The sequence below is a fragment of the Propithecus coquereli genome, unplaced genomic scaffold (assembly GCF_000956105.1).
Source record: "Propithecus coquereli isolate 6110/MARCELLA unplaced genomic scaffold, Pcoq_1.0 Scaffold84, whole genome shotgun sequence".
In the NCBI taxonomy this organism is placed as follows: Eukaryota; Metazoa; Chordata; class Mammalia; order Primates; family Indriidae; genus Propithecus; species Propithecus coquereli.
In genome coordinates, this window is record NW_012154618.1 from 2,284,872 (window position 1) to 2,310,518 (window position 25,647).

At 35.1% G+C, this 25,647-nt stretch overlaps 1 protein-coding gene across 1 annotated transcript in view; it reads left to right on the forward strand.

The window, feature by feature from the left end:
• The window catches only part of CCDC186 (coiled-coil domain containing 186), a 45,296-nt gene that overhangs the window by 582 nt on the left and 19,067 nt on the right, over window positions 1–25,647 (forward strand). The window contains exons 2-5 of the mRNA XM_012663884.1: window positions 9,392–10,087; window positions 14,542–14,668; window positions 21,554–21,682; window positions 25,008–25,220. Of these exons, the coding sequence (XP_012519338.1) occupies window positions 9,453–10,087; window positions 14,542–14,668; window positions 21,554–21,682; window positions 25,008–25,220 (1,104 nt within the window). The 5' untranslated portion in view covers window positions 9,392–9,452. The remainder of the gene's footprint in view (window positions 1–9,391; window positions 10,088–14,541; window positions 14,669–21,553; window positions 21,683–25,007; window positions 25,221–25,647) is intronic.

Here is a 25,647-nt window from a genome sequence, read left to right on the forward strand (position 1 = left end):
CTTTCCGTCTCCAAGTTGACTGTGTGTGTATGTTACGTTTACTGTTGTGGCAACTTGTTACCCCCTTCCGAACGCTCCATTACTGTGACTTTAAATTCTTTGGAAACGATTCTTTGGGGTTACGGATAAGAGAGATACTATTCTTTGTTTTTACGTTGTCTTCCAAGGACATCAAGACATTTCGTAAACCGTGGTTGGTAAGAAAGGAGTTTCTTATTTATGTCCTCACCAAACGTGTAAAATGGTAAAACCTTCCACGTGTCCCCAGGTAGCAATCCTGGGGAACAGTGCAGGTTTAATTATTGCCCAGCTGTTAACAGTTTTACAACTTAGGCTAATATTCACATCTTGATTTTGTTTAGAGGAAACAGGCCTTGATTTGTTGTCAGAACACCTCGGTTAGAATCCTTATTTTTTTCACTTGCTAGTCTTGTTATTACCTATGGGAATCAGAAGAGAGAATATAGTAAAAATATTCAGTACAGTCCCAAGTACTGGACAGTTTTCTCTGCATGTGTGTCATGTTCCTTTGATGCCCAGCTTTTTTATTTCTTCCAAAACGAAAGGCTGGGTGATTTTCTAAGACAAATGTAGGGTAAATCAGGGGAACAGTGTTTCAGTAGGTGTGCTGGTAGCCATTCCAAAAAATTTATTAAGTGGTTAGGTATGCTAGTTGTGGGTGTGGCCTTCCCAACTACTAACTACACCTTCATATTTGCAGAGTGTTCATCTTGTAGGAAAGATTAAGGGTCAAGAGACATTGGTAATGAAACTCAACTATCTCTGTGTATAAAGTACACTGTTACCCTTGCATCTGCTTTTCAATTCTTTTTCCACCGTTACACAAATAAAAAACAGTGATCGTTGGCCTAGTTCTCATTTTCCTTTCTTTTTGGTCTTTTCATGTTATTTTAAATTCATTGAAGATATTAGGTAGTTCACAAATCTTGAAGTATTAAGAATTAAAACTCCTTTTTACAGTATAATAGGCAAACGTATAATTACTGAAGAATTCTCTTGGAGATGCATGGATTGTGTTTATATTGATTTTATTTTTTTAAAGGCCTAATCTAATGCAAACTAACTACATATAAAGTTAGGGTTTCTTTAAACGGTAGAGATTCCATAAAGTGTCATTGGCCTTTCAGAGTTTTATTATTGCTAGCAGAAAGGAGTGGCTAGTGTGTAGCACAATGACCACTCTAAGCTTTTAGTTCCTTTACCCATAAACAAGTTTCCCTTTGATGTTATACCATGACAACATAGCTGATGATGGTTGCTTAGTATATTCAGTTTAGAAACATCTATTTATAGCTAAATGCTAGCATCATGAAGTGAAGGTAAAATAGTGCAGTATACTCTTTAGGAAAGATGATAGGTTGAAGCACGAGGCAGCCTTATTTACTTTAGAAAATCATCTTTCCCTTTGAAGAAGAGCTAGTAATCTATACTAGTTTTCCAAATTCATCTAACAGTTTCATGTTAAAGTAAGAATCTTAACCCGAAGTTCTGGGTTTTTTGGTGTTTTTTTTGTTTATTTGTTTGTTTTTGATAAAACTTGGGTTTTTCTTTTGTGTCTTATCTCTACCTTTAAATAATTCAAGCTGGTTTTTGAATTTCTCATAAACATACCACTGGGCTTACACTATTGTGAATGTTATATATTTAGTATTCATTTTAGGGGCAGCATTGGGATCATAGATAATTTAAATCTATAAATGACCCCCTAATCTTATGTTGTTTCATACTTTTTTGAATTTTCTCAGCTACTGAGATTTTAAAAATTTATTTGAGCTAAGAAGTAAATAAAAGGAGAAATAATGGGGTGAAGGGGTGATAGACAAAAAGTGGAAATCAACCCCAGCATAGTTTTGATTGGATTGTGAGTATATTTCTTATTAATATCTGTTTGTCATTAAGACACATGAAGTGATAGTCTATTGTAGAATTGATTATGTAGTAAGTGCTAATGAATAATTTAATTTTTTTTTTATAAACTACATCATATCAAATTAACCAAACCCAGGCCAATGGTGGCTTCAGAATTTAAACATTAACCAAAACCCTTTGATATTAATATAAGGCATACTCACAACTTATCTTTAAAAAACTTTTTTTGAGTTACTAACCTTCCTTTTTCAAAAGAACTATTGACCCATAAATTTTTTCTTTTGGTTTTCAGGTTTGGAAGAAAAATTAGCTGAAAATACTTTCATGTTTTCTTAGACTCATTAAAGTGCAAATATTGAGATCTACACGAGTAACTTCAAATTAAGATTTCTGTATTAATAACTTTCTGCTTTAGTATTTTAAAAATGTATTAGAATATGTAAAATTGCGTGAATCAAAAGATACCAAACTGATATTACATATATAACTTGATAATGTGCTGTGCGGTGTGGCCACTGACCCTCTTTTTCCTGGAATCTTGACAGACCATAATTTCTCTTTCTCCTGTTATCCTGTCACAGGATTTGGTACTGTTGGGGGTTCCAGTAGCACCAAATCTATTCCCCTGAGTCTTTTCTTAACATTTTTGTGTGTGGGATATAATGTATATACCATAAAATTCACCCTGCCCTGAGTATTAGGTATAGAGCTAAACAGACTCCCATGGGGTTCATTCGACCTTGGCCTCATGTAACACACTTTTCAAACGGTTGAACTAAAGGCAACTTTAAAAATTTTAGTGCTATGTTTCACTTAAAAGAAACTCAATATGTTAAATTTTCTCCAAAATAAGATGTGATTACTTTAAAAATTATTTCTTTTTGTAGAACTAGATTTCTTTGAAATAGCCGGCTCGGTTTTTATTTTTTAAAAGAAGAATTTGATCTGCATAAATTCACATTATATGAAACTTCATTGTCAGATATTTTCATCATGTGAAACAAGGTTTCCATGTTTCTTACACATATTCTTTTTCATCCTTTATTCTATTTTTAAAAATATTTTTCCAGGAAAATGTCTTTTAAAGTAAATGTCTATCAAAAATCAGGTTGGGCGCGGTGGCTCATGCCTATAATCCTAGCACTCTGGGAGGCAGAGGCTAGGGAATCGCTTGAGTTCAAGACCAGCCTGAGGGAGAGCCCGTCTTTAACAAAAATAGAAAAAATTAGCTGGGAGTGATGGTCCGCCCCTCTAGTGCAAGCTACTCAGGAGGCTGAGGCAATTGGCTCTGGCAGGAGGATGGCTTGAGCCCAGGAGTTTGAGGTTGCAGTGAGCTGATGACGCCATGTCTATGGGGCGACAGAGACTCTGTCTCAAAAAAAAAAAAATCAGTTATTAGGGGGTGGTGAGCAGATTATGTTGGACTGTGTGGATACTTTTTTGATTCGATTTTTGCTTCTGACTTTAATTGCCATGTCATTCTTGTTAGAACTAGTCAGAAAGAAAAGTCATTCTTTTGCTTATGCTGCTTTTAAAGTGTATTTGGAGAACATATTGAAAAAAGAAAAAAACTTTTGACAAACCTTAACTACAAAGCACAGTAAACCATTATGTTGAAGAACAGGAGTAGTCTCATAGGCTCAACTTGCTTATCTTAATGGATACTACTTGAGAAGTATAGAACTGGTATTATTTAGGACTTGAATGGTATAATTTATGGTTAAAAAATTTATAATTGTAAATAATGTTTATGCTGAACTAAGTCAGGTTTTTCTATTAGACTTAAAACAATCATTGCATTTTTCTATATAGCTTCTGATGGAGCACTGGCAGACCTCAAGATCAAAATATAATGTTAAATACTATATAATCTCTAACAGTTTAGTGTTTATTGGCAGCAGAACACAAGGAGTGAAAGATTTGACATAGAGCTTTTATATATTGGTCCGCTGCACCAGAATGTAAGCCCCATGAGGCGTGTCTGTTTTATTCCCTGCCATATTCCCAACACCTACAATAGTGTCTGCACGTAATAGTTGCTCAATACTTATTTGGTGAATGAATGAATTGACATCTAGTTTGGAAGTGCATTCCTGACTTGGTACCTTTGTATGAGGCTTGTTTGTTTGATAACTTATTACCAAATATCTGTGGATTGGATTCCTTTGTATTTGCAGTTTATTGAGTAAACCTAAGTTTTTTGTTGTTTATAGTACTAATTTGTAGAAAAACGGGAAATAGAACCAAAAGCTGTTAAAAAAAACAAAAACAAAAACAAAACTGTTTTCATTTATATGGCTCTGTATAGAAATAATTTTGTAGAAATGTGAGTTCTTTCATTAAGAAATAAAATCCAAGGTGGATAATGATTGTCTTTAAGGCAAAAAAAAAAAAAAAAAAATTGTTTCTTGACCAGTTGCCTACAGCTGATGAGCTCCAGTAAGAGCGAAACCAGTTCTCACCTACTGCTGAAACAATTTTGAAGTGTGAATTGGTCCTGTAGTACTGTGTCAGAAACAGAAACAACTCTGGGGGTTAAAAAAACAGTGCTTGAATTAGGAGGAATTTTGTGACTATGCTGTTTTAAATACAATATTTCCCCTAATGACTAAGAGTTGCTAAAAAGTCAAAATAACCTGTTATTTTTTTACGTGAAAAAAAGCTACGTAAATTGTACTCTGTTCTTGTAATTACTATATATGAGTGTGAATTTGATTTGTGCAAGCACTTCTTAAATTAAGACAGACAATCTTGTAAACAAATGTCTAGTTTTGTAACTTCCTCCTTTAGTCTGCTAGTAGGCTATTCTATCCTAGTTCTTATAACTTCCCCCTTTAGTCTGCTAGTAGGCAATTCTATCCTCCCCCCCTTCACCAAAAGAAAAACTTGTATAGCAGTCAAATTGGCCTGCATCAGCATTGCTAACTGGAGGCCTACAGGAGGACTCAGCTGACTGTTTTTTTTCTCCTGGTTAATCATGGACATAATCATGCTGATTGCTTTTTTTTTTCCCTTCCATTTACCACCCCTCTTATGTAGTTTCTTAATCTTTGGTGATGGCTTTGTTATATATATATATATATACACATAAATCTTTGTTAACTCCCTCTCCTTTTCCTTTGGCCTCCAAATAGTATTCATTTGAGCATCAGAAAACTATGTTTGCAAGCTAAGTGGTTATCAGATGCCAATTTACATGATTATTTTTTAAAAGTCGTGGACATATTAATGAAAGAAGTTATAGAAAGTACTTGTCTTTTGAGCTTAATCTAAGTCTTCCTTAATTTATAGGAGGATAATATGTAAAATGTGTAAAATTCTAAGCTTAGGTGATTATATAAGCAGTTTTTTTAATCTAGATGAATATCTTGCAGGATTTGAGACAAATTTTGTTGTTTTGCACATTGAAAGTCTTCTTACAACCTGTTTCCCACCTACTAAATGCTGTTTGGTGCCCAGATCATTGTGTAAAACCAATGAGTCCTACCCTCATTAAGAACCACTGGACAGCATTTGCAAAAAATGAGTGCAAATGTAGTAAAGAATATATTTGTTAGATTTATTTGTCTATTATTACTATTATATTGCTTGAGACTTAAGGAGTTTGATTCAGTTCAGAGTGAGGTGGTTCTTGCAAGTACAAAGACCATTTATGCCTGTCCAAAAATGTCACAAGAAAGGCTGTATGTGCTTGATGAGTATAAATGCAGTGTCTTTTAATTTACCTAAGAGATTATTTTTGTACTTGCTAAGAGATTATTTTTGTACTTGTGATGAGGGAAAATTTGGGGGAAGATGTGGCACTAGAATTGGTCCTTTAAAATAATTAGGCTTTAGATAGACTGAAGGGAAGAACATTCTAGGTGGGGGCAAAGCCATGGAGAATTATTTGGGGAATCCTGAGTAGACTGGTCAGGGTAGTAAAGTATAGTGAAGTGCTAGGATTTTAGGAATGTGTTGAGAGATAAGATTGGAAAAGTAGGACAACTGGTTTATTGAAGAATCTCAATTCCGGGGCGTAAACATGAAATAGTTTTATTTTTTGCTTAATTGGCCTCCAGTCATGCTGTATAAAGAACCCCCATCCCCTTAACCGCTCTCTGAAGTGCAATCACTTGTGTTACAATTTTTCTGCCACTTTTGGTTACTAGAGAAAACTTATTGCGGAAATTAAGACAGGTTCCAGTCATTAAAAAAAAAAAAAAAAACACAACAAGCAAAAAAACCCGAAGTCACAAACTTACTCTCCCTGAAGAAAACTTGAAGCTGTTAGTTCCCATCTGCTTGGCTTGAAGAAGAGAGATAATTAAGACATGCTCCCTTCTTTCTCTAGCTAGCCCTTTTCCAGTTGGGGGAAGAAGACGAGCCAGCAGAAGCAGAGCGCTCATTACCTGAACCTCTGAAAGAGGGAAGTGGCGGCCCTGGCCTCAGTCTGGTTCATCTGGCTGAATTTGATGGTGGTGTCTGTGGAGGTAGTGTGTGAATTTTGTAGGGGCACTGTTGTAGCTCCCTGGCCCCTTTAGCCACTGAAGACCCACTTCATAGGGCAGTCCCACTTGGGCAGAACAGTATAGTACACACTTCAACTCCTGCTCTGGTTTGGATGACCTATTGTTTGTCACGGTACTATGTCACCCCGGGGCTGTCCCAAGTAACCTACCCTTCCATTAATCGTCCTTGCTCCTTCACTTGGAGTTGCAAGAGGGAGGAATGAAGTGAGATTGAGAAACCAACATTTTAAGCCTTCCAGGTGTAAAGTGATCAGAGGCCGGAGTAGGGTTGTGGGTAGGGGACAATGGCTGTAGACATGCAGAGACATGAAATTGTTGAAAGAATATGAGGGCAAAGAGAGAAAGGAGTCAGATGACTAAGAAAAACGATATTATTGACAATAGAAAAGATAAGCTGGAGGTGCTCAATTACAAGAGCTATAATTATGATTTTGGATTTGGCCAGTTTGAGTTTGAGGTAATGGTAGAACCTCTAGAGGAAATGCCTGTATTCAGGTGGAGTTTTTTGTTTTCGTTTTTTTTTTGTTTGAGACAGTCTCACTCTGTTGCCTGGGCTAGAGTGCTGTGACGTCAGCCTAGCTCACAGCAACCTCAAACTACTAAGCTCAAACAATGCTTCTGCCTTAGCCTCCCGAGTAGCTAGGACTACAGGCATGTGCCGCCATGCCCGGCTACTTTTTTCTATTTTTAGTAGAGATGGGGGTCTCACTCTTGCTCAGGCTGTTCTCGAACTCCTGAGCTCAAGTGATCCACCTTCCTAGGCCTCCCAGAGTGCTAGGATTGCAGGCATGAGCCATGGTGCTCAGCCCAGGTGGAGATTTTAATGTATAGAGAGAACAAATGAGGAAGAGGAGATAATTTGATATCTATAACTAAAGGGTACAGGACTGAAAATAATTATGTAGGCATCAACTATGGGTGTTGCTTCAAATGATCTAATTGGAAGGAAAAAGACTTGAGAACTGAATCCTGGGGAATATAAATGCTGGGTGAGAGGATAAACCAATATTTGCTTAGTGTTTTTCTGTTGACAACTCATGGCACATAGACAGGAACCATAAAGTTGTTGTTAAAGTTTTCTTTTCACTTTCTCTATGCTGAGGTATCAAAACACCTTTGCGGTATTAATCTCTTTAAATAGATTCTTTATCTGCTTCTCATTACATTTTGGTCAGCTCTGGGTTCAACTTCTGTTGGAATAGCCTTAATTACTTATGATGTTTAAGACCAATTCCTTCATTTGTTTTTAGATTGATTTCTAGATTGTTAAGATTTTAAATTCAACAGCAACACATTCCCAAGGTTATATCTTAAAGTGAGTTACTTTGGGTAAGGTGATGTAGTTGGCAATGCCCCTGTTTGAGAATTATTTTACTTTGTCCTAGATTTTGGAATACGGAATACTTACGACGTCTTTTATTTACTTATTGCATTTATTTGTATTGTCTAAACCAAGCCTTTAATACTAGTGTAGGCTTTGGCTTGCTTATAAAATATATGCAGCAAAATATAATTTCTGTTTGGTTATTTGGAAATATGTTATACAAATAGGTATTTAGACTGTTAGGGCCAATGACTATATTAGTTGATGCTCCAAAGGGCAGTCTAAACTAAAAGGCAGGGTATTTAACAAACAAGCTGGTCTTATTTTCCTTTCTTACCATTATTCCTCCCATTTTCTGCATTCCTAGAATAATGTTTCTCACATACTAATTTTATCATATCATTTTTGTGCTTACAGGCAGGCTTTAATTCAACAAATATTTGAGAACCTACTATATGCTAGAAACTCTACAGTATACAAGTCTACTATAATTTATTATGATTTGTTCTTAACAAAATTCACTTTCACTTGCATTCTGAGGATTCTACCTGACCAATTTCTCACTCTTTTTTTTTATCATCCTCTGACCACCACCTCCATCACAGCCTGATGTAAATATGCATTTTTCTGTTATTCAAAATTTTAATCTTTGTTTTGTTTTCTATTAGTATATCTCTCATCTTGAATGACTTCTAGGTAGTCAAAACTATGATCTGCCTACTTTTTAGTCTAACCTCACATGGCTTCAGTAACTTACCTTCCTTGTACATGCTTTGCTGACACCTGACAAAAGAAGTCCACAATTCTTTTTCATTAAGATCACTGAAATATTTTATATTTGTGTCTCATAGTTTTTGAAGTTGACTAATTTTCATAAAATAGCTAGAAAAGTAACCTTTGTAAACAATGTATTATAAAAATTTATTCTAACCTTGCCAAATTAGTTTTTTAGTGTTGCTTTTATTGACCTAGACAGTGCATGTGGGTTCCATTTGATTTGCACTGAACATTGTTTTATTCCTGATGAGAATGTTTGAAAATCACCATAGCACTTCCTGGATCCCTTCCTGGATAAAAAACCAGTTCCTGTCAGGAATTCTTTACACCCTGACTTCCTTTCAGCTCAAATCTAGATCTCTGGGCTATGGGTAGGTGTGTCTTTAGTATTGTTTAGTTTTCCTTCTCAGTAAACTTTCTATCTTCATTAATGTGCATTTTTCCATTATCTTGGTTTGCGATTTCTCTTTTAATGCTTTCATTGTTGTCTTACTTCACCAATATTTTCTTACAGGTTCTTGAGGTAGTCTTTTTTTCCTCACGGAGCTGAAAGAATTCTAAACATTTTTTGGCACTAATTTTCCAGTCACTAGCATTATTCCTTAACTATCATTTTCTGGGGATGATTGGGGAATGCCAGACTGCAACTGAAATTAGTGAAACTGTGACTGAAGTGAAGGAGGAAAGACGATGAGACTTTGCAGTGGCCCTGCTGGTTGTAGCCAGCTTGGATTGGTTGTGCTAGTCTTTTTTCTTTTTGAAAGGGAAAGGCTTTTAAAGGAATTATTAGTTCGTGGTCTTAGTTATATCACATCATGATGTATGTGCAAATATATATGGGATCTTGGCTGAAAAAAAATTTTTTAATTTTGATGTTTTGATTTCTTAGATGTAACACGAAGATCAGAAGCAGATTTGAAGAAGCGCAAAGTGAACTGGTGCCAGTCAGCATGTCAGAGACAGAGGACATAGCCTCCATTTCGTCTGATAAAAATATTGGGAAAACATCTGAATTAAAGGAAGACTCATGCAACTCGTTTTCTGGTGATGAAAGCAGCAGATTAGAAAATGAGTCCAAACTGTTGTCATTAAACTCTGATAAAACTTTATGTCAGCCTAATGAACATAATAGTCAAATTGAAGCCCAGGAAAATTGTATTCCAGATAATGGTGGAGGTGAGGATTCTTGTACTAAAACAGACATATGCCCAGAAAATCCTGAACAAATAGGTAATTTTCCTAATGGAGATTTTGCAAAGCAAGTTTCAAAAACAAATGAAACAGAACAGACAGTAACGCAAATATTGGAGAAATTAAGGTCATCTACATTTACAGAAGCAGCTAATCAAAAGACTTATTCAGAAAGTCCCTATGATACAGACTGCACCAAGAAACTTATTTCAAAAATAAAGAATGTTTCAGCATCAGAGGATTTGTTGGAAGAAATAGAATCTGAGCTCTTATCTACAGAGTTTGCAGAAGAACACCGAGTACCAAATGGAATGAATAAGGGAGAACATGCATTAGTTCTGTTTGAAAAGTGTGTACAAGATAAGTATTTGCAGCAGGAACATACCATAAAAAAGTAAGTTTTTTATTCTCTTAGGTAATTTTTTTCCCAGAGATTAGAGATTGAATTCTTTAAGGGAAAGTGTCATCTTGACCACTTTTAATTCCACAAGGAATCCATGCATATAGTAGTTGAGCAAAAAATATGTATTTACTGAATAAATGAACAAATATCAAGTTTTCTTAGTTATTTAACATCTAAGTCTAAAGGAATAAATATTAAATAGTGTAAATTCATTAAAGAGTTAGACATTTTTATAAAGACAACTCAAATTTTTTATTTTTGAAAGAATGTAGAAGTATAATATTGTCAAAACTAAGAAATTCAAAAGGAAATGAGAAGTCAAAATCCAAAAAAATTTTTTTTAAATCCTCATTCTAAATTCATTAAAAAATTTTAGAGAACAGAATTATTTGATTAACATTTAATAATGAGAACATAGTTATTTTTAGACTTCTCTTGGATTTTTGAATTCTGTTTTAATGACAGTTTAATTTTAGTATTTTTCCTAATAGTATTATATTACCCTGTATTTTTATTCTAGATTTATATAGCAAAGTGATACATAGGTTTAGGTACTTTTTGGTAAACTTTAAGAAAGGAAAATAAAATGTACAAGCCTTAATTAAAATACAGACTCTTTTAAAAAAGTGATACTTAAAATATTTTTTTGAATTAGGGGTGTATGGGCGTGTGTAGAGAAAGGGAGGGAGGAAGTCCATATACCAGAAGAGGATGACAGAAGAAAATATATCACTATGGTTACAAAGTTGGTTTTTAATGATTTCCATGCTTCTAGCCTTTACTTTTCTAGATTATCCTGCTCAGTTGATCAGTTTTCCCCAAACCAGCTCACCCTTCATTGATTTATCCAGTGAACGTTTAATCTCTTAGTATCCAGGGCCCTTTTTACCATATTTTTAATTTTTATTTTTAATTATAATAAAATATATATAATATAAAATTTACCATCTTAACCACTTTTAAGTGTACAGTTCCTTTGTGCGAATTGTATTCACATTGTTGTGCAGTCAATCTGCAAACATTTTCACCTTGCAAATCTGAAACTCTATACCCATTAAACAACAACTCCCTATTCCCACCTGCCCCCAGCCTCTGGCAACCACCGTTCTACTTTCTGTTTCTATGAGTCTGACTGCTCTTGATACCTCATGTAAGTGAAATCATATAGTACTTGTCTTTTTGTGACTGGCTTATTTCATTTAGCATAACATCCTTAAGGTTTACCCATGTAGTAATGAGTTGGAATTTTGTTCCTTTTTAAGGCTAAATAATGTTCCATTGTATGGATATACCATATTCATCCATCCATCACTGGACTTCTGGGTTCCTTCTACCTTTTGGCTGTTGTGAATAATGCTGCTATGAGCATGGGTGTACAAATATCTCTTCAGGACTCCAAGGCCCTTCTTAATACTATCCCAAAACGAATGCCTGCTACTCCTGCTCTTATCCTTACTGGAATACTGCTATTAGGTCAATTTATGCTTGAAACATCCATGCTTCTGCTCTTCTTGCTTTTTAAGGGGTAACGTCCTCATTTGCCTGCAGTCCATACTTACTCTTTTAGACCTTCCCCTTGAGATTGTCTCTGATGTCTTCCCACTTTCCTTAGATCTGGACTCTTACCACTTTCATACTTCTCTTGTAAATTATAAGTGTTGTACACTTAATAATAATAGCAACAAACACTTATATGTTGTAAATTATGTGTCTGGCACATTAGATATATTAACTCATGAAATCTTCACAACTCTCTGAGGCATGTACTATTATTATCCCATTTTACAGATGAAGTAAATGAAGCATAGACATTAACTTGTTCAAAGTCATGTGCTAATAAATGTAAAGTTAAGATCTGAGCCTCATCAGTTGGGCTTCAGAGTTTTGTTAAATGTGGTTATCAGAAGTGCACTAGTTGAGTTGTTAAATTTATCTAAAAATATTAGAAATATACTAAAAAATTGATTCCTTTATTTTGCTCCATCCTGTCAGAACAGTGGCAGCATGGGTGAGTGAGGTTAAGCATAATTCTGATAGATGCCTGGAGTTGGAAGATTCCCACTGCCATTTACAAGCTCTATTGTGTTGGCCAAATCAACCTCTTTTAGTGAAGGGTATTTTATCTAAATGAGGACAATATCTGATAGAACTGTTTTGTGGATATTAAGGCATTATACAAATGTCAAATATTTTAAATCTAGGTTAATCTTTTGTTATACACGTATTTTTAATTCCAAATAAAATGATTTGTGATTCAGATCAGCTCTAAAACAGCTACATGTTTTTCCTTAACTTTTGCCTTCATTTAATATTCTATGAAGAAAACTACCTTTCAGTTTCTTTGAAATTTTCATGAATGCATCTGTTTCCAGATATCTTTGTTTATACATACATTCCCCTATTATCTTTTTTCCCAGCTTTATTGGGGTATAATTGACAAAATTATATATATTTAAGGTATACAATGTGATGATTTGATATGCATTGTGAAATAATTACTACAATCAAGTTACTTACCATATCTATTACTTCACATAGTTACCTTTTGTGTGTGTGTGTGTGCGCACGTGTGTGTGTGTGTGTGTGGTGAGAAAACTTAAGATCTACTCTTAACAAATTTCAAGTGTACATTGTGGTGTTATCATCACTTTGACTGTTGTCACTTTGACCAACATCTCCCCTACCACCATTCTGTTCTCTGTTTTTGTGCCCCTGTTTTCCAAAACGTCAATAGTATTGTCCAAGGTCCTAACCAAAATTCTTAATTAAGAACAGTTATCTGTGTATAGGATGTGCATTTGGCATATAAAAATAACAATTTGAGTGCTTACTGTTCCTCGCTTCCCCCTCTCTTACTTGTTTACTTGTGACCTATAGCCAGGATTCTTGTGTCTTGTGTAGTTTCCTGTACCATATTGAGTATACACATTAATCACAGAAATAATCTAAGTTAAACCACTGTGCTTAAAAGGCTTGAATGAACTTGCATGCGTTTGCCTCTTCGTCAAACATTTGTATGATTTGCTTCCTCACTGCGTTCTTCGGCTCTACCACCACCACCTCCCCAGAGAGGCCTGTCCTGACTACCTATCTAAAATTGCAACTCAAGTTACTTTCTGTCTTCTTGCTGTCCTTTATTTTTCTTAATAGGACTTAGTTACTACCTGACATTTTATGACATATCTATCTTTTTATTGGCTGTTTTTACTTTCTCCCTTAGAACCGTGGTCCGCAAGCCCCAGGCCAGTGGGCAAGCAAGCAAAGTGTCATCTGTATTTACAGCTGCTCCCCTCCCCATCACTGGCATTACTGCCTGAGCCGGGCTCCCCTCCACCTAGCCCCTCCAACCCCAGTCTGGTGCCAAAAAGGTTGGGTATCAGTGCCTTAGAATGTAAGCTCCATGAGGGCAGGACAGGGACTGTTGGCTGACATACAATAGGTACTAGTAAGCACTGGTTGAGTGAATAAGTGATCTTCAAAGTAGAAGGTAGAAAGGCCTGGGCTTTGGAGTTAGAGCTGTATCCAAAACAAAATTCAACCACTTACTAGCTGTATGATTTGGTACAAGTTCTAGGCTAGTTTTGTTTTGCTTTTTTTAAATTGATAAAACAGAAGTGATAAGTTCATAGGTTTATATTGACTATTAAATGAAATGTACCGTTTTTAAAAAAAGCTCAACTTAGCCAATAGTAAGTGTACAAAAAATGTTAGCTAATAGCTATTGCTATTAATAATCCTGGCATATTAGCTGTTAACCTTCTTACGTACCTTATATTTCTGAGTACTTTGCAGGCAGTTTGTACAATTTCTATTTTTCTGGGGGACTTGAAATTTTTGCTTAAACTGTTGTTAGTTTACATTGACTACACATTATAACTATTAAATATCATTAAAATGTTTTAAAAATCTAAAGCAAGATTTCCCAACCTCAGCACTATTGCCATTTTGGGTCAGATTATCCTTTGTTGTTGTTGGGGCTGTCTTGTGCTTTGTATAATTTAGCAACATCCCTGCCCTCCACCCACTAGAAGCCAGTAGCAACCCCTACTCCTGTTGTGACAACTAAAAATGTCTCCAAACAAATGCCTGGAGGGGCAAAATTGCCTTTGGTTGAGAATCACTTATCTTAAGGGTTCCAGTGCCGAGGGATATGGTTCGTAATGGAGATGCCCAAAGGCATAAATTTAGAAGGGTATGGTTTTCTTTAACTGATTATATTTCGCTTGATTTGAAATATACACATTTCTAGGAAAAAGTTAATAACCTACATGGCCAGAGATTGTTTTGCAAAGTATCATGTTTCATTATAAAAGGATTACCTAGGAATGCTAATTTATTATAATCATAGGTTTCTACACCCTAATCTGTAAACAGATTCTATTCCACCTGTCATTTTATCTCCATTTTTAATTATGTTTTACTTATACTGCCCTTTTTGTATTTAGGTTAATTAAAGAAAATAAGAAGCATCAGGATCTCATCTTAGATATTTGTTCAGAAAAAGACAATTTAAGAGAAGAACTAAAAAAAAGAACAGAAACAGAGAAGCAGCATATGAACACAATTAAGCAGGTAAAAAGACAAAAATCTTTAAAGACCATACTTCAATTTATAAAATAAATACATTCCTGAAAAATTGTGTATAAATTGAAGTTCTGTAAGAGAAATCATATTTTAAATGCAGAGAATTTCACGGTATTTAAAGCATTCTACTTTACAAAGCAGAAATCATAGCCTGACTTATTTTCTTTTATGTAAATTTATATTTTTATGATATGCATGACTGCTCTGCTATATATAATAAACATAGAAGACTGTCCAGAAAGTATCCAGCCATGTAATATGAAAAATGGAGACATTTATTGAAGATGATACAAGAAACGTGCATAGAACAATGACGCTTCAGTCCCCTTCAAAGTAGACACCTTGGGACCTCACACAGTTCTCCCAGCTCTCTTCCACTGTTCAAAACACCCTGCAAAATCTTTTGATGGAATCGCCATTAGCTGCCTGTTCCTGTTGTCCTGAATCTCATTGAGGGTCTAAAGTCTCTTCCCTTTCAAAGATGATTTTACTTTTGGGAAAAGCCAGAAGTCACAAGGCGCCAAATCTGGGTTGTAGGGGGCGCTGAGCACCTGGGTGATTTGATGTTTCGCCAGAAAACTGTGCACAAGATGTGATGCGTGGGCAGGCACGTTGTCACGATGAACCTGCCAATCACCAGTTGCCCATGGCTGCTGCAGCTGTTTTTGTTGCATTGCATCTCTTAAACAATGACAACGAGTATTGAGGTAGTATTCCTTATTGATTGTTTGGCCCGGAGGAATGTACTTGTGATGGACAATACCTTCCCAGAAAATACAGTTAACATGGTCTTGATCTTGCTGCAACTTTGCCACACCTTCTTTGGGCATGGAGAACCAGGTGACTTCCATTGGGACTACTGCGCCTTCCTTCCCAGATCATAGCTGTAGACCCATGATTCATCTCTGGTTATAAACTTCTTGAGGAAATCTGGTTCATCGGTAGCGGTTTGAAACAAGTCATTAGCAAATGTAGCACGATGTGCCTTCCGCTTGTGTCAAAATCTCGGACACAGTAGTTTTTGCAATCCCCAGATCAGTTTCTGGTTCTCGTACTGTGAGTCACCGATCTTTGTTGATTGCAGCCTGTACAGAGTCAACATTCTCAAGTATTCTGCTTGCTGCAGGCCTTCCAGAGTATAGATCACTTTCAACAGGTTCTTGACCATCTTCGAAGCGTTTGTACCACACTTTTATTTGCGCTATGCTCATCACATTGTCCCTGAAAGCCTCCTGAATCATCTGAATAGTTTCCACAGAGGAACATTCAAGCTTAACACAAAATTTGATGCAGATTCGTCGCTTTACTTGATCAGTCATTTTGAATGTGATGGCCACACATGCTCGCTCAATAGCATCTAGCGCCCCACTCGCTAGTACAGTGAGGTCGTCATTGTTCACATATGCACATCCCGCTCTCCTTGGCTGCCAGGTTACATCAGTGTTGCACAAACCATTCTCATAGTAACGATGGGGCTGGATAGTTTCCAGACAGACCTTGTATTCTCAAAGTAATCAAAAAGATGATTTGATTTGACAGTCAACTAGACTATTTTTGCCTACAGGGAATAAGCAATAGGTATCTAAAAGTTTTTCTGTCTGGCATTAGAATATTTTTAGACTTATGGTTTAATATGGTTCCATTCTCAGTATTTTTTTAAACTATACTGTGAAGAGTGGCTCTCATACTTTAGATTGTGTCTAACTAACCAGCTTTCCTAGCCTGTCCTTTTCTTCTCTTTCTTTTAATGAACTACTCTGATGCATGGATCAGCAGGTAAATATTCAGACTGATAGCAAAGCTGAGCTGCTTTTTATCTTTCTGAGCCTCTTTTTCTTCTATGGACAGGATTAGAAGCATACCCTTAAAAGTATTTCCTTTTGTCTCATCTTTCACACAAAGTTATGTAACAAAAATAACAGTAAACAATTGGTAATGATATAACAAAAAATTAAACCAAGTTTCACTTACTTATGCCTTGGTATACTTAGTGCACCTTTACATAATTGGAAGGTGACTGTAAAATTGCATGTATTTCATCCTTTTTTAAATGTGTTTTAGGGCTACCACACGTAAACCAAAAGTAGAATGTTAAAGTGTGAGGGAGCCTTAATGATAGGCTGAATCCATATTTTGGTAGTCAGGTCACTCGCTGCTAAAGACCAGAAACTTCGGACTGAACAGATAGGATAGAACCAATAAGCTTCCTCTCATGAGCTTTTTAGTAGTTGTGCCTTTTTTTTTTTAAGAGAAAATTGGATTCACCTTTCTTTTGCTAGCATTTAGAGAACTTCATACTTCTAAATAGAAAAACAGTGTAGCAAGATTTTCTTTCTTAATTTTATCTCTAGATCTGTACTGTCCAATATGGCAGCCACCACATGTAGGTATTTCAAAGGTGGCTAGTCTACATTGAGAGGTGTTGTAATGTAAAATACATACCTAATTTAGATAACTTAGTCCTCCAAAACAGTAAAATTCATTTTTTCATGTTGATTACATACTGAAATGATAATATTTTAGATGCATTGGGTTTAATAAACTATGTTACCTGTTTTCTTTTTGCTTTTTAAAATGTGACTACTAGAAAATTTAAAATTATACACATGGCTTGTATTTTTTTGGACAGTGTTGCTCTAAAGAATTTTTTCATAAAGAAAATTAGTACACATGTACTATAAGCTAATGTTTAGGTCTTTTCAAACAGCTTTATTGAGATATAATTCACATACCATATAGTTCACTTATTTCATGTATACAATTCAATGGCTTTTAGTTATGCAACCTTCACCATATTTTGGAATATTTTATCACCCTGAAAAGAAACTCTGCACCCATTAGTGGTCACTTGTCATTTGCCTCCAACATGACTCTTCCCAGTCTGCCCTAGGGAACAACTAATCTATTTTCTGTCTCTATATATTTGCCTATTCTGAAAATTTAATATAAATGGAATCATATAATAAGTAGCCTTTTGTGTGTCTTTCACTTAGCATAATGTTTTCAAGGTTTCATTTAAGTTGTAGCATGTATCAGTACTTTATTCTTCTTAATGACTAAATATTCCATTGCATAGATATACAACATTTTGTTTATCCCTTCATCAGTTGATGGATGTTTGGGTTGTTTTCACCATTTGACTGTTATGAATAATGTTTCTGTGAACATTCATGTACAAGTTTTTAGGTGGATGTTTGCTTTCATTTCTCTTGTGGTATACCTAGGAGTGAATAGAATGAGTTGGGAAGTATTCCTTTTATTCGAGGGGCAAGAATTTGATATTAATTCTTCTTTAAATGTTTGGTGGAATTTTACCTGTATAGCCATCTGGGCCTGAAGTTTTCTTTTGTGGGCAGTTTTTATTGTTTTAATTATTCAGTCTCTGCTTGTCATGGACCTATTCAGATTTTCTGTTTCTTCTTGAGATAGTTTTGGTAGTTTTGTGTCTTTCTAGGAATTGTCCCTTTCATCTAAGTTCATAGTACTCATTCATAATCCTTTCTATTTCCTGTAAGATCACTAATAATGTCTCTTTCATTTTAATTCTAGTAATTGAGTCTTTTTTCTTTTTTTCTCAATCATTCTAGCTAAAGATTTATCAATTTTGTTGGTCTTTTTAAAGAACTAATTTTTGGTTTTATTGATTATCTCTGTTTTTCTATTCTCTAGTTCATTAATTTCCACTCTGTTTTTTATTATTTTCTTCCTTTTGTTGGCTTTAGGTTTAGTTTGCTCTTTTCCCAGTATCCTAAGGTGGAAGTTTAGGTTATTGATTTTATATCATTTCTTCTTTTATAGTTATAAATTTCCTTCTAAGCATTGCTTTAGATACATCCCTTAAGTTCTGGTGTAATACGTGTTCATTTATATTCATTGTCTAGTACTTTTTAATTTCTCTTGTGATTTCTTCCATTGATTATTTAGGAGTATGTTTAATTTTCACAAATTTGTGAATTTCCCAAATTTCTTTCTGTTGTTTAGTTCTAATTTCATTCCATTATGGTTGGAGAACATACTTTGTATGATTTCAGTCTTTTAAATTTATTGAGGTTTGTTATAACCTAGCATATATTCTATTCTGGAGAATATTCCATATACACTTGATGAGAATGTACGTATATACTGTTATTACTGGGTATAGTGTGTTGTATAGATATATTAGACTCAGTTGTTTTACAGTGTTCAAGTGTCTGATTTCCTTCTTAATCATCTCATTCTATCCATTATTGAAAGTAGGGTATTGAAGTATCCAGCTATTGTTGGCTTATCTATTTCCCCCTTTGTTTCTATCAGTTTTTGTCTCAGTATTTTGGTGCTGTGTTATTAGATGCATATATATTTATAACTGTTACATTTTTCTGGTGCATTGATCCTTTTATCATTATAAAATATTCTTTTTTATCTTTAGTAATTTTTTATGTTAGTCTATTTTGTGTGATATTAGTATAGCCAGTCCTGCTTCCCATGATTGCTGTTTGCATAATATCATGATATATCTTTTGTTGTCCTTTTACTTTCAATCTGTTTGTGTCTTTGAACCAAAAATGCCTCCTATAGACAGCATATGGTTGAATCATTTTTTTTTTTGACAATTTTAGATTTATTTTATCCTGTTTTCCATAAGTAAAGGATATTCATGTTTAATCTTTTGAGTATCCCATGGATTTCTGAAATACTGTATATATACATATGACATCTCTGTAAGACTTTGATATTTTATCTTTCTGGAACATGAAATAGGCACTAACTAAGTTTTGGTGAGCACTAACTTTCAAGTTAAACTCTCTTGTTTTTATTTCAAAAAATTAAGGGGGTACAAATGTTTTAGGTTACATGGATTGCTTTTGTAATGCTTGAGTCCTGGCTATAGGTGTGCCCATCACCCAAATAGCATTCCTTGTACCCATTAGGTAAGTTTTTGCCCTTCCCCTTCCCCCCTCCCCCATTGATTTCCAATGACTTTTACTTGCTTTTGTGTATACATGTGCTTATTGGTTAGTTCTGATTTAATAGTGAGTACTTGTGGTGTTTGTTTTTCTATTTTTGAGATACTTAGGAGAATGGTCTCCAGTTCCATCCAGATTGTTACAAAAGGTATTCAACTTTTTTAAGGCCGAGTGGTACACCATGGTATATACATACACCACATTTTATTAATCCAATCATGAATTGATGGGCACTTGGGTTGATTCCATGTCTTTTCAGTTGTGAATTGTGCTGCAAAAAACATTCAAGTGCAGGTGTCTTTTTGATGAAAAGTTTTCTTTTTCTTTAGGTAGATGCCCAATAGTGGGATTCTGGATTGAATGCTAGGTCTACTTTTAGTTCTTTGAGGACTCTCCATATTATTTTCCATAGGGGTTGTACTAATTTGCAGTCCCACCAACAGTGTATAAGCATTCTTTTCTCTCTGCATCCATGCCAGCATCTATTATTTTTGACTTTTTAATAAAAGCCATTCTTACTGGGATAAGGTGATACCTCATTGTGGTTTTAATTTGCATTTCCCTGATGATTAGTGATGAATCTTGTTTTTTATTTCAGTGTATCAGTTTCTGCCTTTTGATATGATTGTTCAGTCCACTTTCATTTAATGCTATTACTGACAGATTTATGTCAGCCATTAAACTTTTTATTTTATGTATGTCTCATGTGTTTTTTGTTCCCTGATTCCTCCTTCGCTGCTTTCTTTTTTGCCTTAAGTGAATATTTTCTAATATAACACTTAAATTTCTTTCATGATATTTCATTATACAGTAGTTTCCCCTTATCCAAGGGACATATGTTCCAAGATTCCCAGTGGATACCTAAAACTACAGATAGTATTGAACCCAACTGCTGTCAGTCAGAACATGTTTTCGTTCATGTCTTTTACCCACAAGTGTAATGCCTTTTCCATGTTAACTGACCACTTATCACGCGCTGTGGCCATAGCTTTTGCAGATTGGGATGCAACAGCAAAACTAGCATGGATTGCTTTTTCCTTTATGATTTCAGAGTTCGAAGATGCATTCTTACTGTAGATCTTAGCAACCTGAGCACACAATTTTTTTCTTTATTAAGTTGAGAACTTTTACCTTTTCACTTAAAGGAAGCACTTTATGGCTTCTCTTTGGCATATCCAAATTGCCAGTATCATTATTCTTGTGCTTTAGGGCCAGCCGTTGTTAAGTAAAATAGGGGTTACTTGAACACAAGCACTGTGATACCTTGACAGTTGTTCTGATAACTGAGATGGCTACTATGAGGAACTTAATAAGAAATTAAAGCTTCCAAAGTTAAACTAGTAGCTCAAGACCTTGCAGCTAAAAATACAATTCAGAAATACACGAAGAGGTGTCCCAACAGATGGAACAGATATTTTTCCCATCGTTATCATTATTAACTTGATACTTCAATGATTAGGTAGCATATACAGCACGGATATGCTGGACAAAGGGACGATTTACAACTGGGGTGGGATGGAGCAGGACAGCATGAGATTTTACCATACTACTCACAATGGTATGCAATTTAAAAATTATGAATTTTTAGTTTCTGGAATTTTCCATTTAATATTTTCAAATCGAGATTGACCACAGGTAACAGAAAATGTGGAAAGCAAATCTGCAGAAAAGGAGGGACTACTGTATTTTTTTAGTTATTTCTTAATGGATACTCTAGGGTTTACCATATACACCCTGACTTATCAGAATCTCTTCAGATTTATACTAAATTCCAATGTGATATAGAAACATTGCTAACAGTTTTGATTTCCATGGTCAAATTATATTCATTGTGTTCTTTACATTTATTTACATTCTTTGTATTTATTTGAGGTATTGGTGGTCCGGTATAGTTATAAAAATAATCTGGAAATAATTTTCTTTACAGTTAGAATCAAGAATAGAGGAATTGAATATAGAAGTTAAAGCTTCCAAAGATAAACTAGTAGCTCAAGACCTTGCAGCTAAAAATGCAATTCAACAATTACACAAAGAGATGGCCCAACGGATGGAACAGGTATTTTTTCATATCATTCGCATTATTAACTTAATACTCTGGTGACTCTTGTTTGTTAAAATAAACTAACCATGTTAGACTATTTTGGATATTGGTGGTGTGTAGGTAATAGGTCTTTTATTTATGTAAGATTAGCCTTTCAAAAAAATGCTAAAGCAATACATAAACACATGCTAATTATTTAAAAAATCAATATATATGGGATAAAAAATGAAAGTCCTTTTTTTACCTCTACTTCCTCTTCTCCTGCCTCCAATCCTTATGTATCTCATTCTTTGTTCCATAGCTTATTACTGATATTTTGGTTATGTATCCTATGATATATGCATATACAAATCACACATGCTTATGTGTACATAGTCATATACTTCCCTCCAACTTTATTGTACATCTTTTTTACAACCTGCTTGTTTTCCCTATTGAATACCTTGGTAATCTTTTTGAACTCGTATATATGATCTCAGAAGAGGTCATTTTAAGCAATCGTTTTCTATTATTACTTGCCTAAACTCTTTTAGGATGAGGTCTTCATTCCTGTACCCACAAAATTTAGCACATTTCCCAACTAACAATTAGTCCTCACAATAAATTGAATCAGAAAGGATTAACTCACTGCTTACACCGCTAAGTGTGTGAATCCCACCTTTTCTACCCTGGAGCTACTACTGTAGGTGGAATTCTGGAAGAACTTTAGGAAATAGATTATCCTCAACCTTTATTTCTGTAATGCTTTACAATATGCTGACCCTTTGCATTAGAAACGTTATATTTAAAACTCTATCAGGTCTCAATCCTTTTGTACTAATTGAAGGGAAATACAGAGCCTAACCTTAAGAAGTTACTGATTTTAGTGGACCCAAATGTAGCTGTTCATTAGAATCACCTAGTAAGCTTTTTTTTTTTTTGAGACAGAGTCTCACTCTGTTGCCCGGGCCAGGTGAGTGCCGTGGCGTCAGCCTGGCTCACAGCAACCTCAAACTCCTGGGCTCAAGCGATTCTACTGCCTCAGCCTCCCGAGTAGCTGGGACTACAGGCATGTGCCACCATGCCCAGCTAACTTTTTCTCTCTATATATTTTTAGTTGTCCAGATCATTTCTTTCTATTTTTTAGTAGAGACGGGGTCTTACCCTTGCTCAGGCTGATCTCAAACTCCTGACCTTGAGTGATCCACCCGCCTCGGCCTCCCAGAATGCTAGGATTACAGGCGTGAGCCACTGCGCCCGGCCCCTAGTGAGCTTTTAAAAAACCAACTCTCTGAAGCTTATTATTAGCATATATTTAAAATAAAAACAAATTAGTAGTTAGATGTGCATAACAATTCAAACAGATAAAAAGTCTTCTTCCAAACATTTTACCCCCTTCTCAAAGGTAACCACTGATGGCAGTTTGCGGTGTATCCTTCCAAAACTGTGTGTTGCTCCATGCCTTTTTATTTTTTCTTTTAAAAATGGCAATATACTATACTCATTACTATGTATGTTTCTTCCCTAATGATGAAAGGTATAGAGGACATTAATAATAGTAGCTAATGTGTTGAGTTTTAGCTATGTGCCAGGCCATGTCCAAAATACTTTACAAGTATTAACTCTTTTAATCTTCATAACAATCCTAAGAGGTGAGTATTATTGAAGTAAGTTTTGGAGACTGTTCCATTTAATTACTCGTAGGTCAGGTCTGCTTCATTCCTTTTTTCCCATAACTTTTCTTCCCAACTTTTTGAGAATTTTCAAGCCTGTAGAAAAGGCAAAAGAATAGTATAATGAACACCTGTTTACCCTTCATCTAGAGGCACCAAACCTGGTAATTTTTATTTCAAAATAGATTCCAGGTATGTGTTTTCCTGTGTTCATGCACACACACACATACCCCTCAATTTAGTTTTTGAGGTTGAAGTTTCCCCATTTCATAGACCAGATAGGTAGAATGACTTTGAACCCTTAAACTTACAAAAGGGTAGAGCTGCATTATAAATTCTCAAGGACTTTGTAACGTTTCCCCCACCCACACTCCACATGGCCTGGTATTGGTAAATGTCCACAGGGCAATGAAAGTTGTAGCTCTAGTATACCATTTTGGATTTCTGCTTTGTCTTAGAATTTTTAGCCTTGGAGATTTCCCACACATTCTTGTGAACTCAACTATATCTTTAAAGATATTTGTTGTTTTTCATCTTAAAGTTTTGTTGTCTTGATTGAAGAGGGTTTATCTGCCATACTTCAAAAAGCAGAACTGCACACCGTTTAATTTTAGCTGGCTATTGAATCCTGTTGATTATCTTATTAATATTTATCTTCAACCAAGTCAATGGTAAACGTCTTTAACTGGTCAAACCCGAAGACCTTAACTGGTTCCTCTTTATTTGTGCCATAAATGGACTGACTTTCTGTAGTAGTTTAAGTAACAGTTATTATGTTATCTTGTTTAATATTCCCAATGATCCCCTATGAGGTAGGTGGCCAGCACCTAGGAATATGAACATTTAACAAGCACCTCAGGTTATATTTATTTGAAACTGATCCACGCATGACCTTTTGAGTAACAGGGCTTTTACCTGGTGTATTATTCTCTGCTGTAGTAAAGAACCTCATAATATTACACCTTGTCTATTGTAATTGTCTTTCTTTATTCTGTTTTTTTCCTGCCTCCCTTCTCCTCAACTTCAATGAAGCTTCTGTGCTACCACCAGTTATCTTACTAAAACACATTTGATAAAAGGTTCTGGTTTATAAATTCTTCTTGGCTTTCCATCTTTCTTTCTGTCTTTATATTCCCACTCTAACCAACACACCAAATATAAGCCCTATAGAATGACTTGATTTCTCTTAAATACATCACACTGTTTCATACTTTTAAATTTTTTCACATGATATTCACTCTATCTTGAATTCTTTTCCTTGACTCGGGAGCCAGATCTCACTCTGCCTACATTCCTGAGCGTCTGCCTAGTACCTCCTGTTGGCCGAACCCAACCGGAGGTTTGAGGGAAGGGAACTTGTTGATATGGTCCACGGTGGTCATCTTCCTGGGGCACAGGGTGGCATAGAAAAGGGTGGGCAAGGGGATCTGGAGGAGTAAATGGATAATAGCAGCTATGTTAGCCAAGGTAAAGGGAGTAGGAGAGGGTACAAGCAAGTACTAGTGATATTGTATCATTTTTCTGTAATTTTGTATTTTTTTCTTTCATTTTAAAATTTCATGGAACAAGTCCTGGGAATGTTGTGCAAAAACCAAAAAATACATTGGTGATATTAGAGGAAAATATTTATTTTGATATATTTCTATTTGGAAAAACATTTATTAATACCAGATGGTGTTTTTTTGAAGGCCAACAAGAAATGTGAAGAGGCACGCCAAGAAAAAGAAGCAATGGTAATGAAGTATGTAAGAGGTGAGAAGGAATCTTTAGACCTTCGAAAGGAAAAAGAGATACTTGAGAGAAAACTTAGAGATGCAAATAAGGAATTTGAGAAAAACGCTAATAAAATTAAGCAGATTTCTCAAGAGAAGGGACGGTTGCACCAGCTGTATGAAGCAAAGGTATAACTTGTGCCATTGGACCTTATTTGAAATTTGTTCTCTTTACTTTTCCTTATTTAATCAAACAATCATAACATAGTTAAACTCAAACATAAAGTTTTTATTTATCTTCTAAAAACATCACTGTTTTAATAATTCTAGTATCTTGTTACTTGTCTGTAAAAATAAAAGAAGGTTTGCTGGGGAAAAGATGACGTATTGGCACATTTTTTTTTTTAGATAACTTTTTCTTGATCTTTTTAAAAACTTTCTTTTAAAATCTGTATGTTGGAGAAATTAGTTTGTGCCTCAAAGGAAGATTATATTTTGGTAAAATATGCACATACTAGTGTCAAATGTGAATAGTTTTAGAGCCAGAAGTACAACTTGATATAATCTTAATGTAATACTTCCTCACTATAGAGTAGAATTTTTTTTTTTTTTTTTT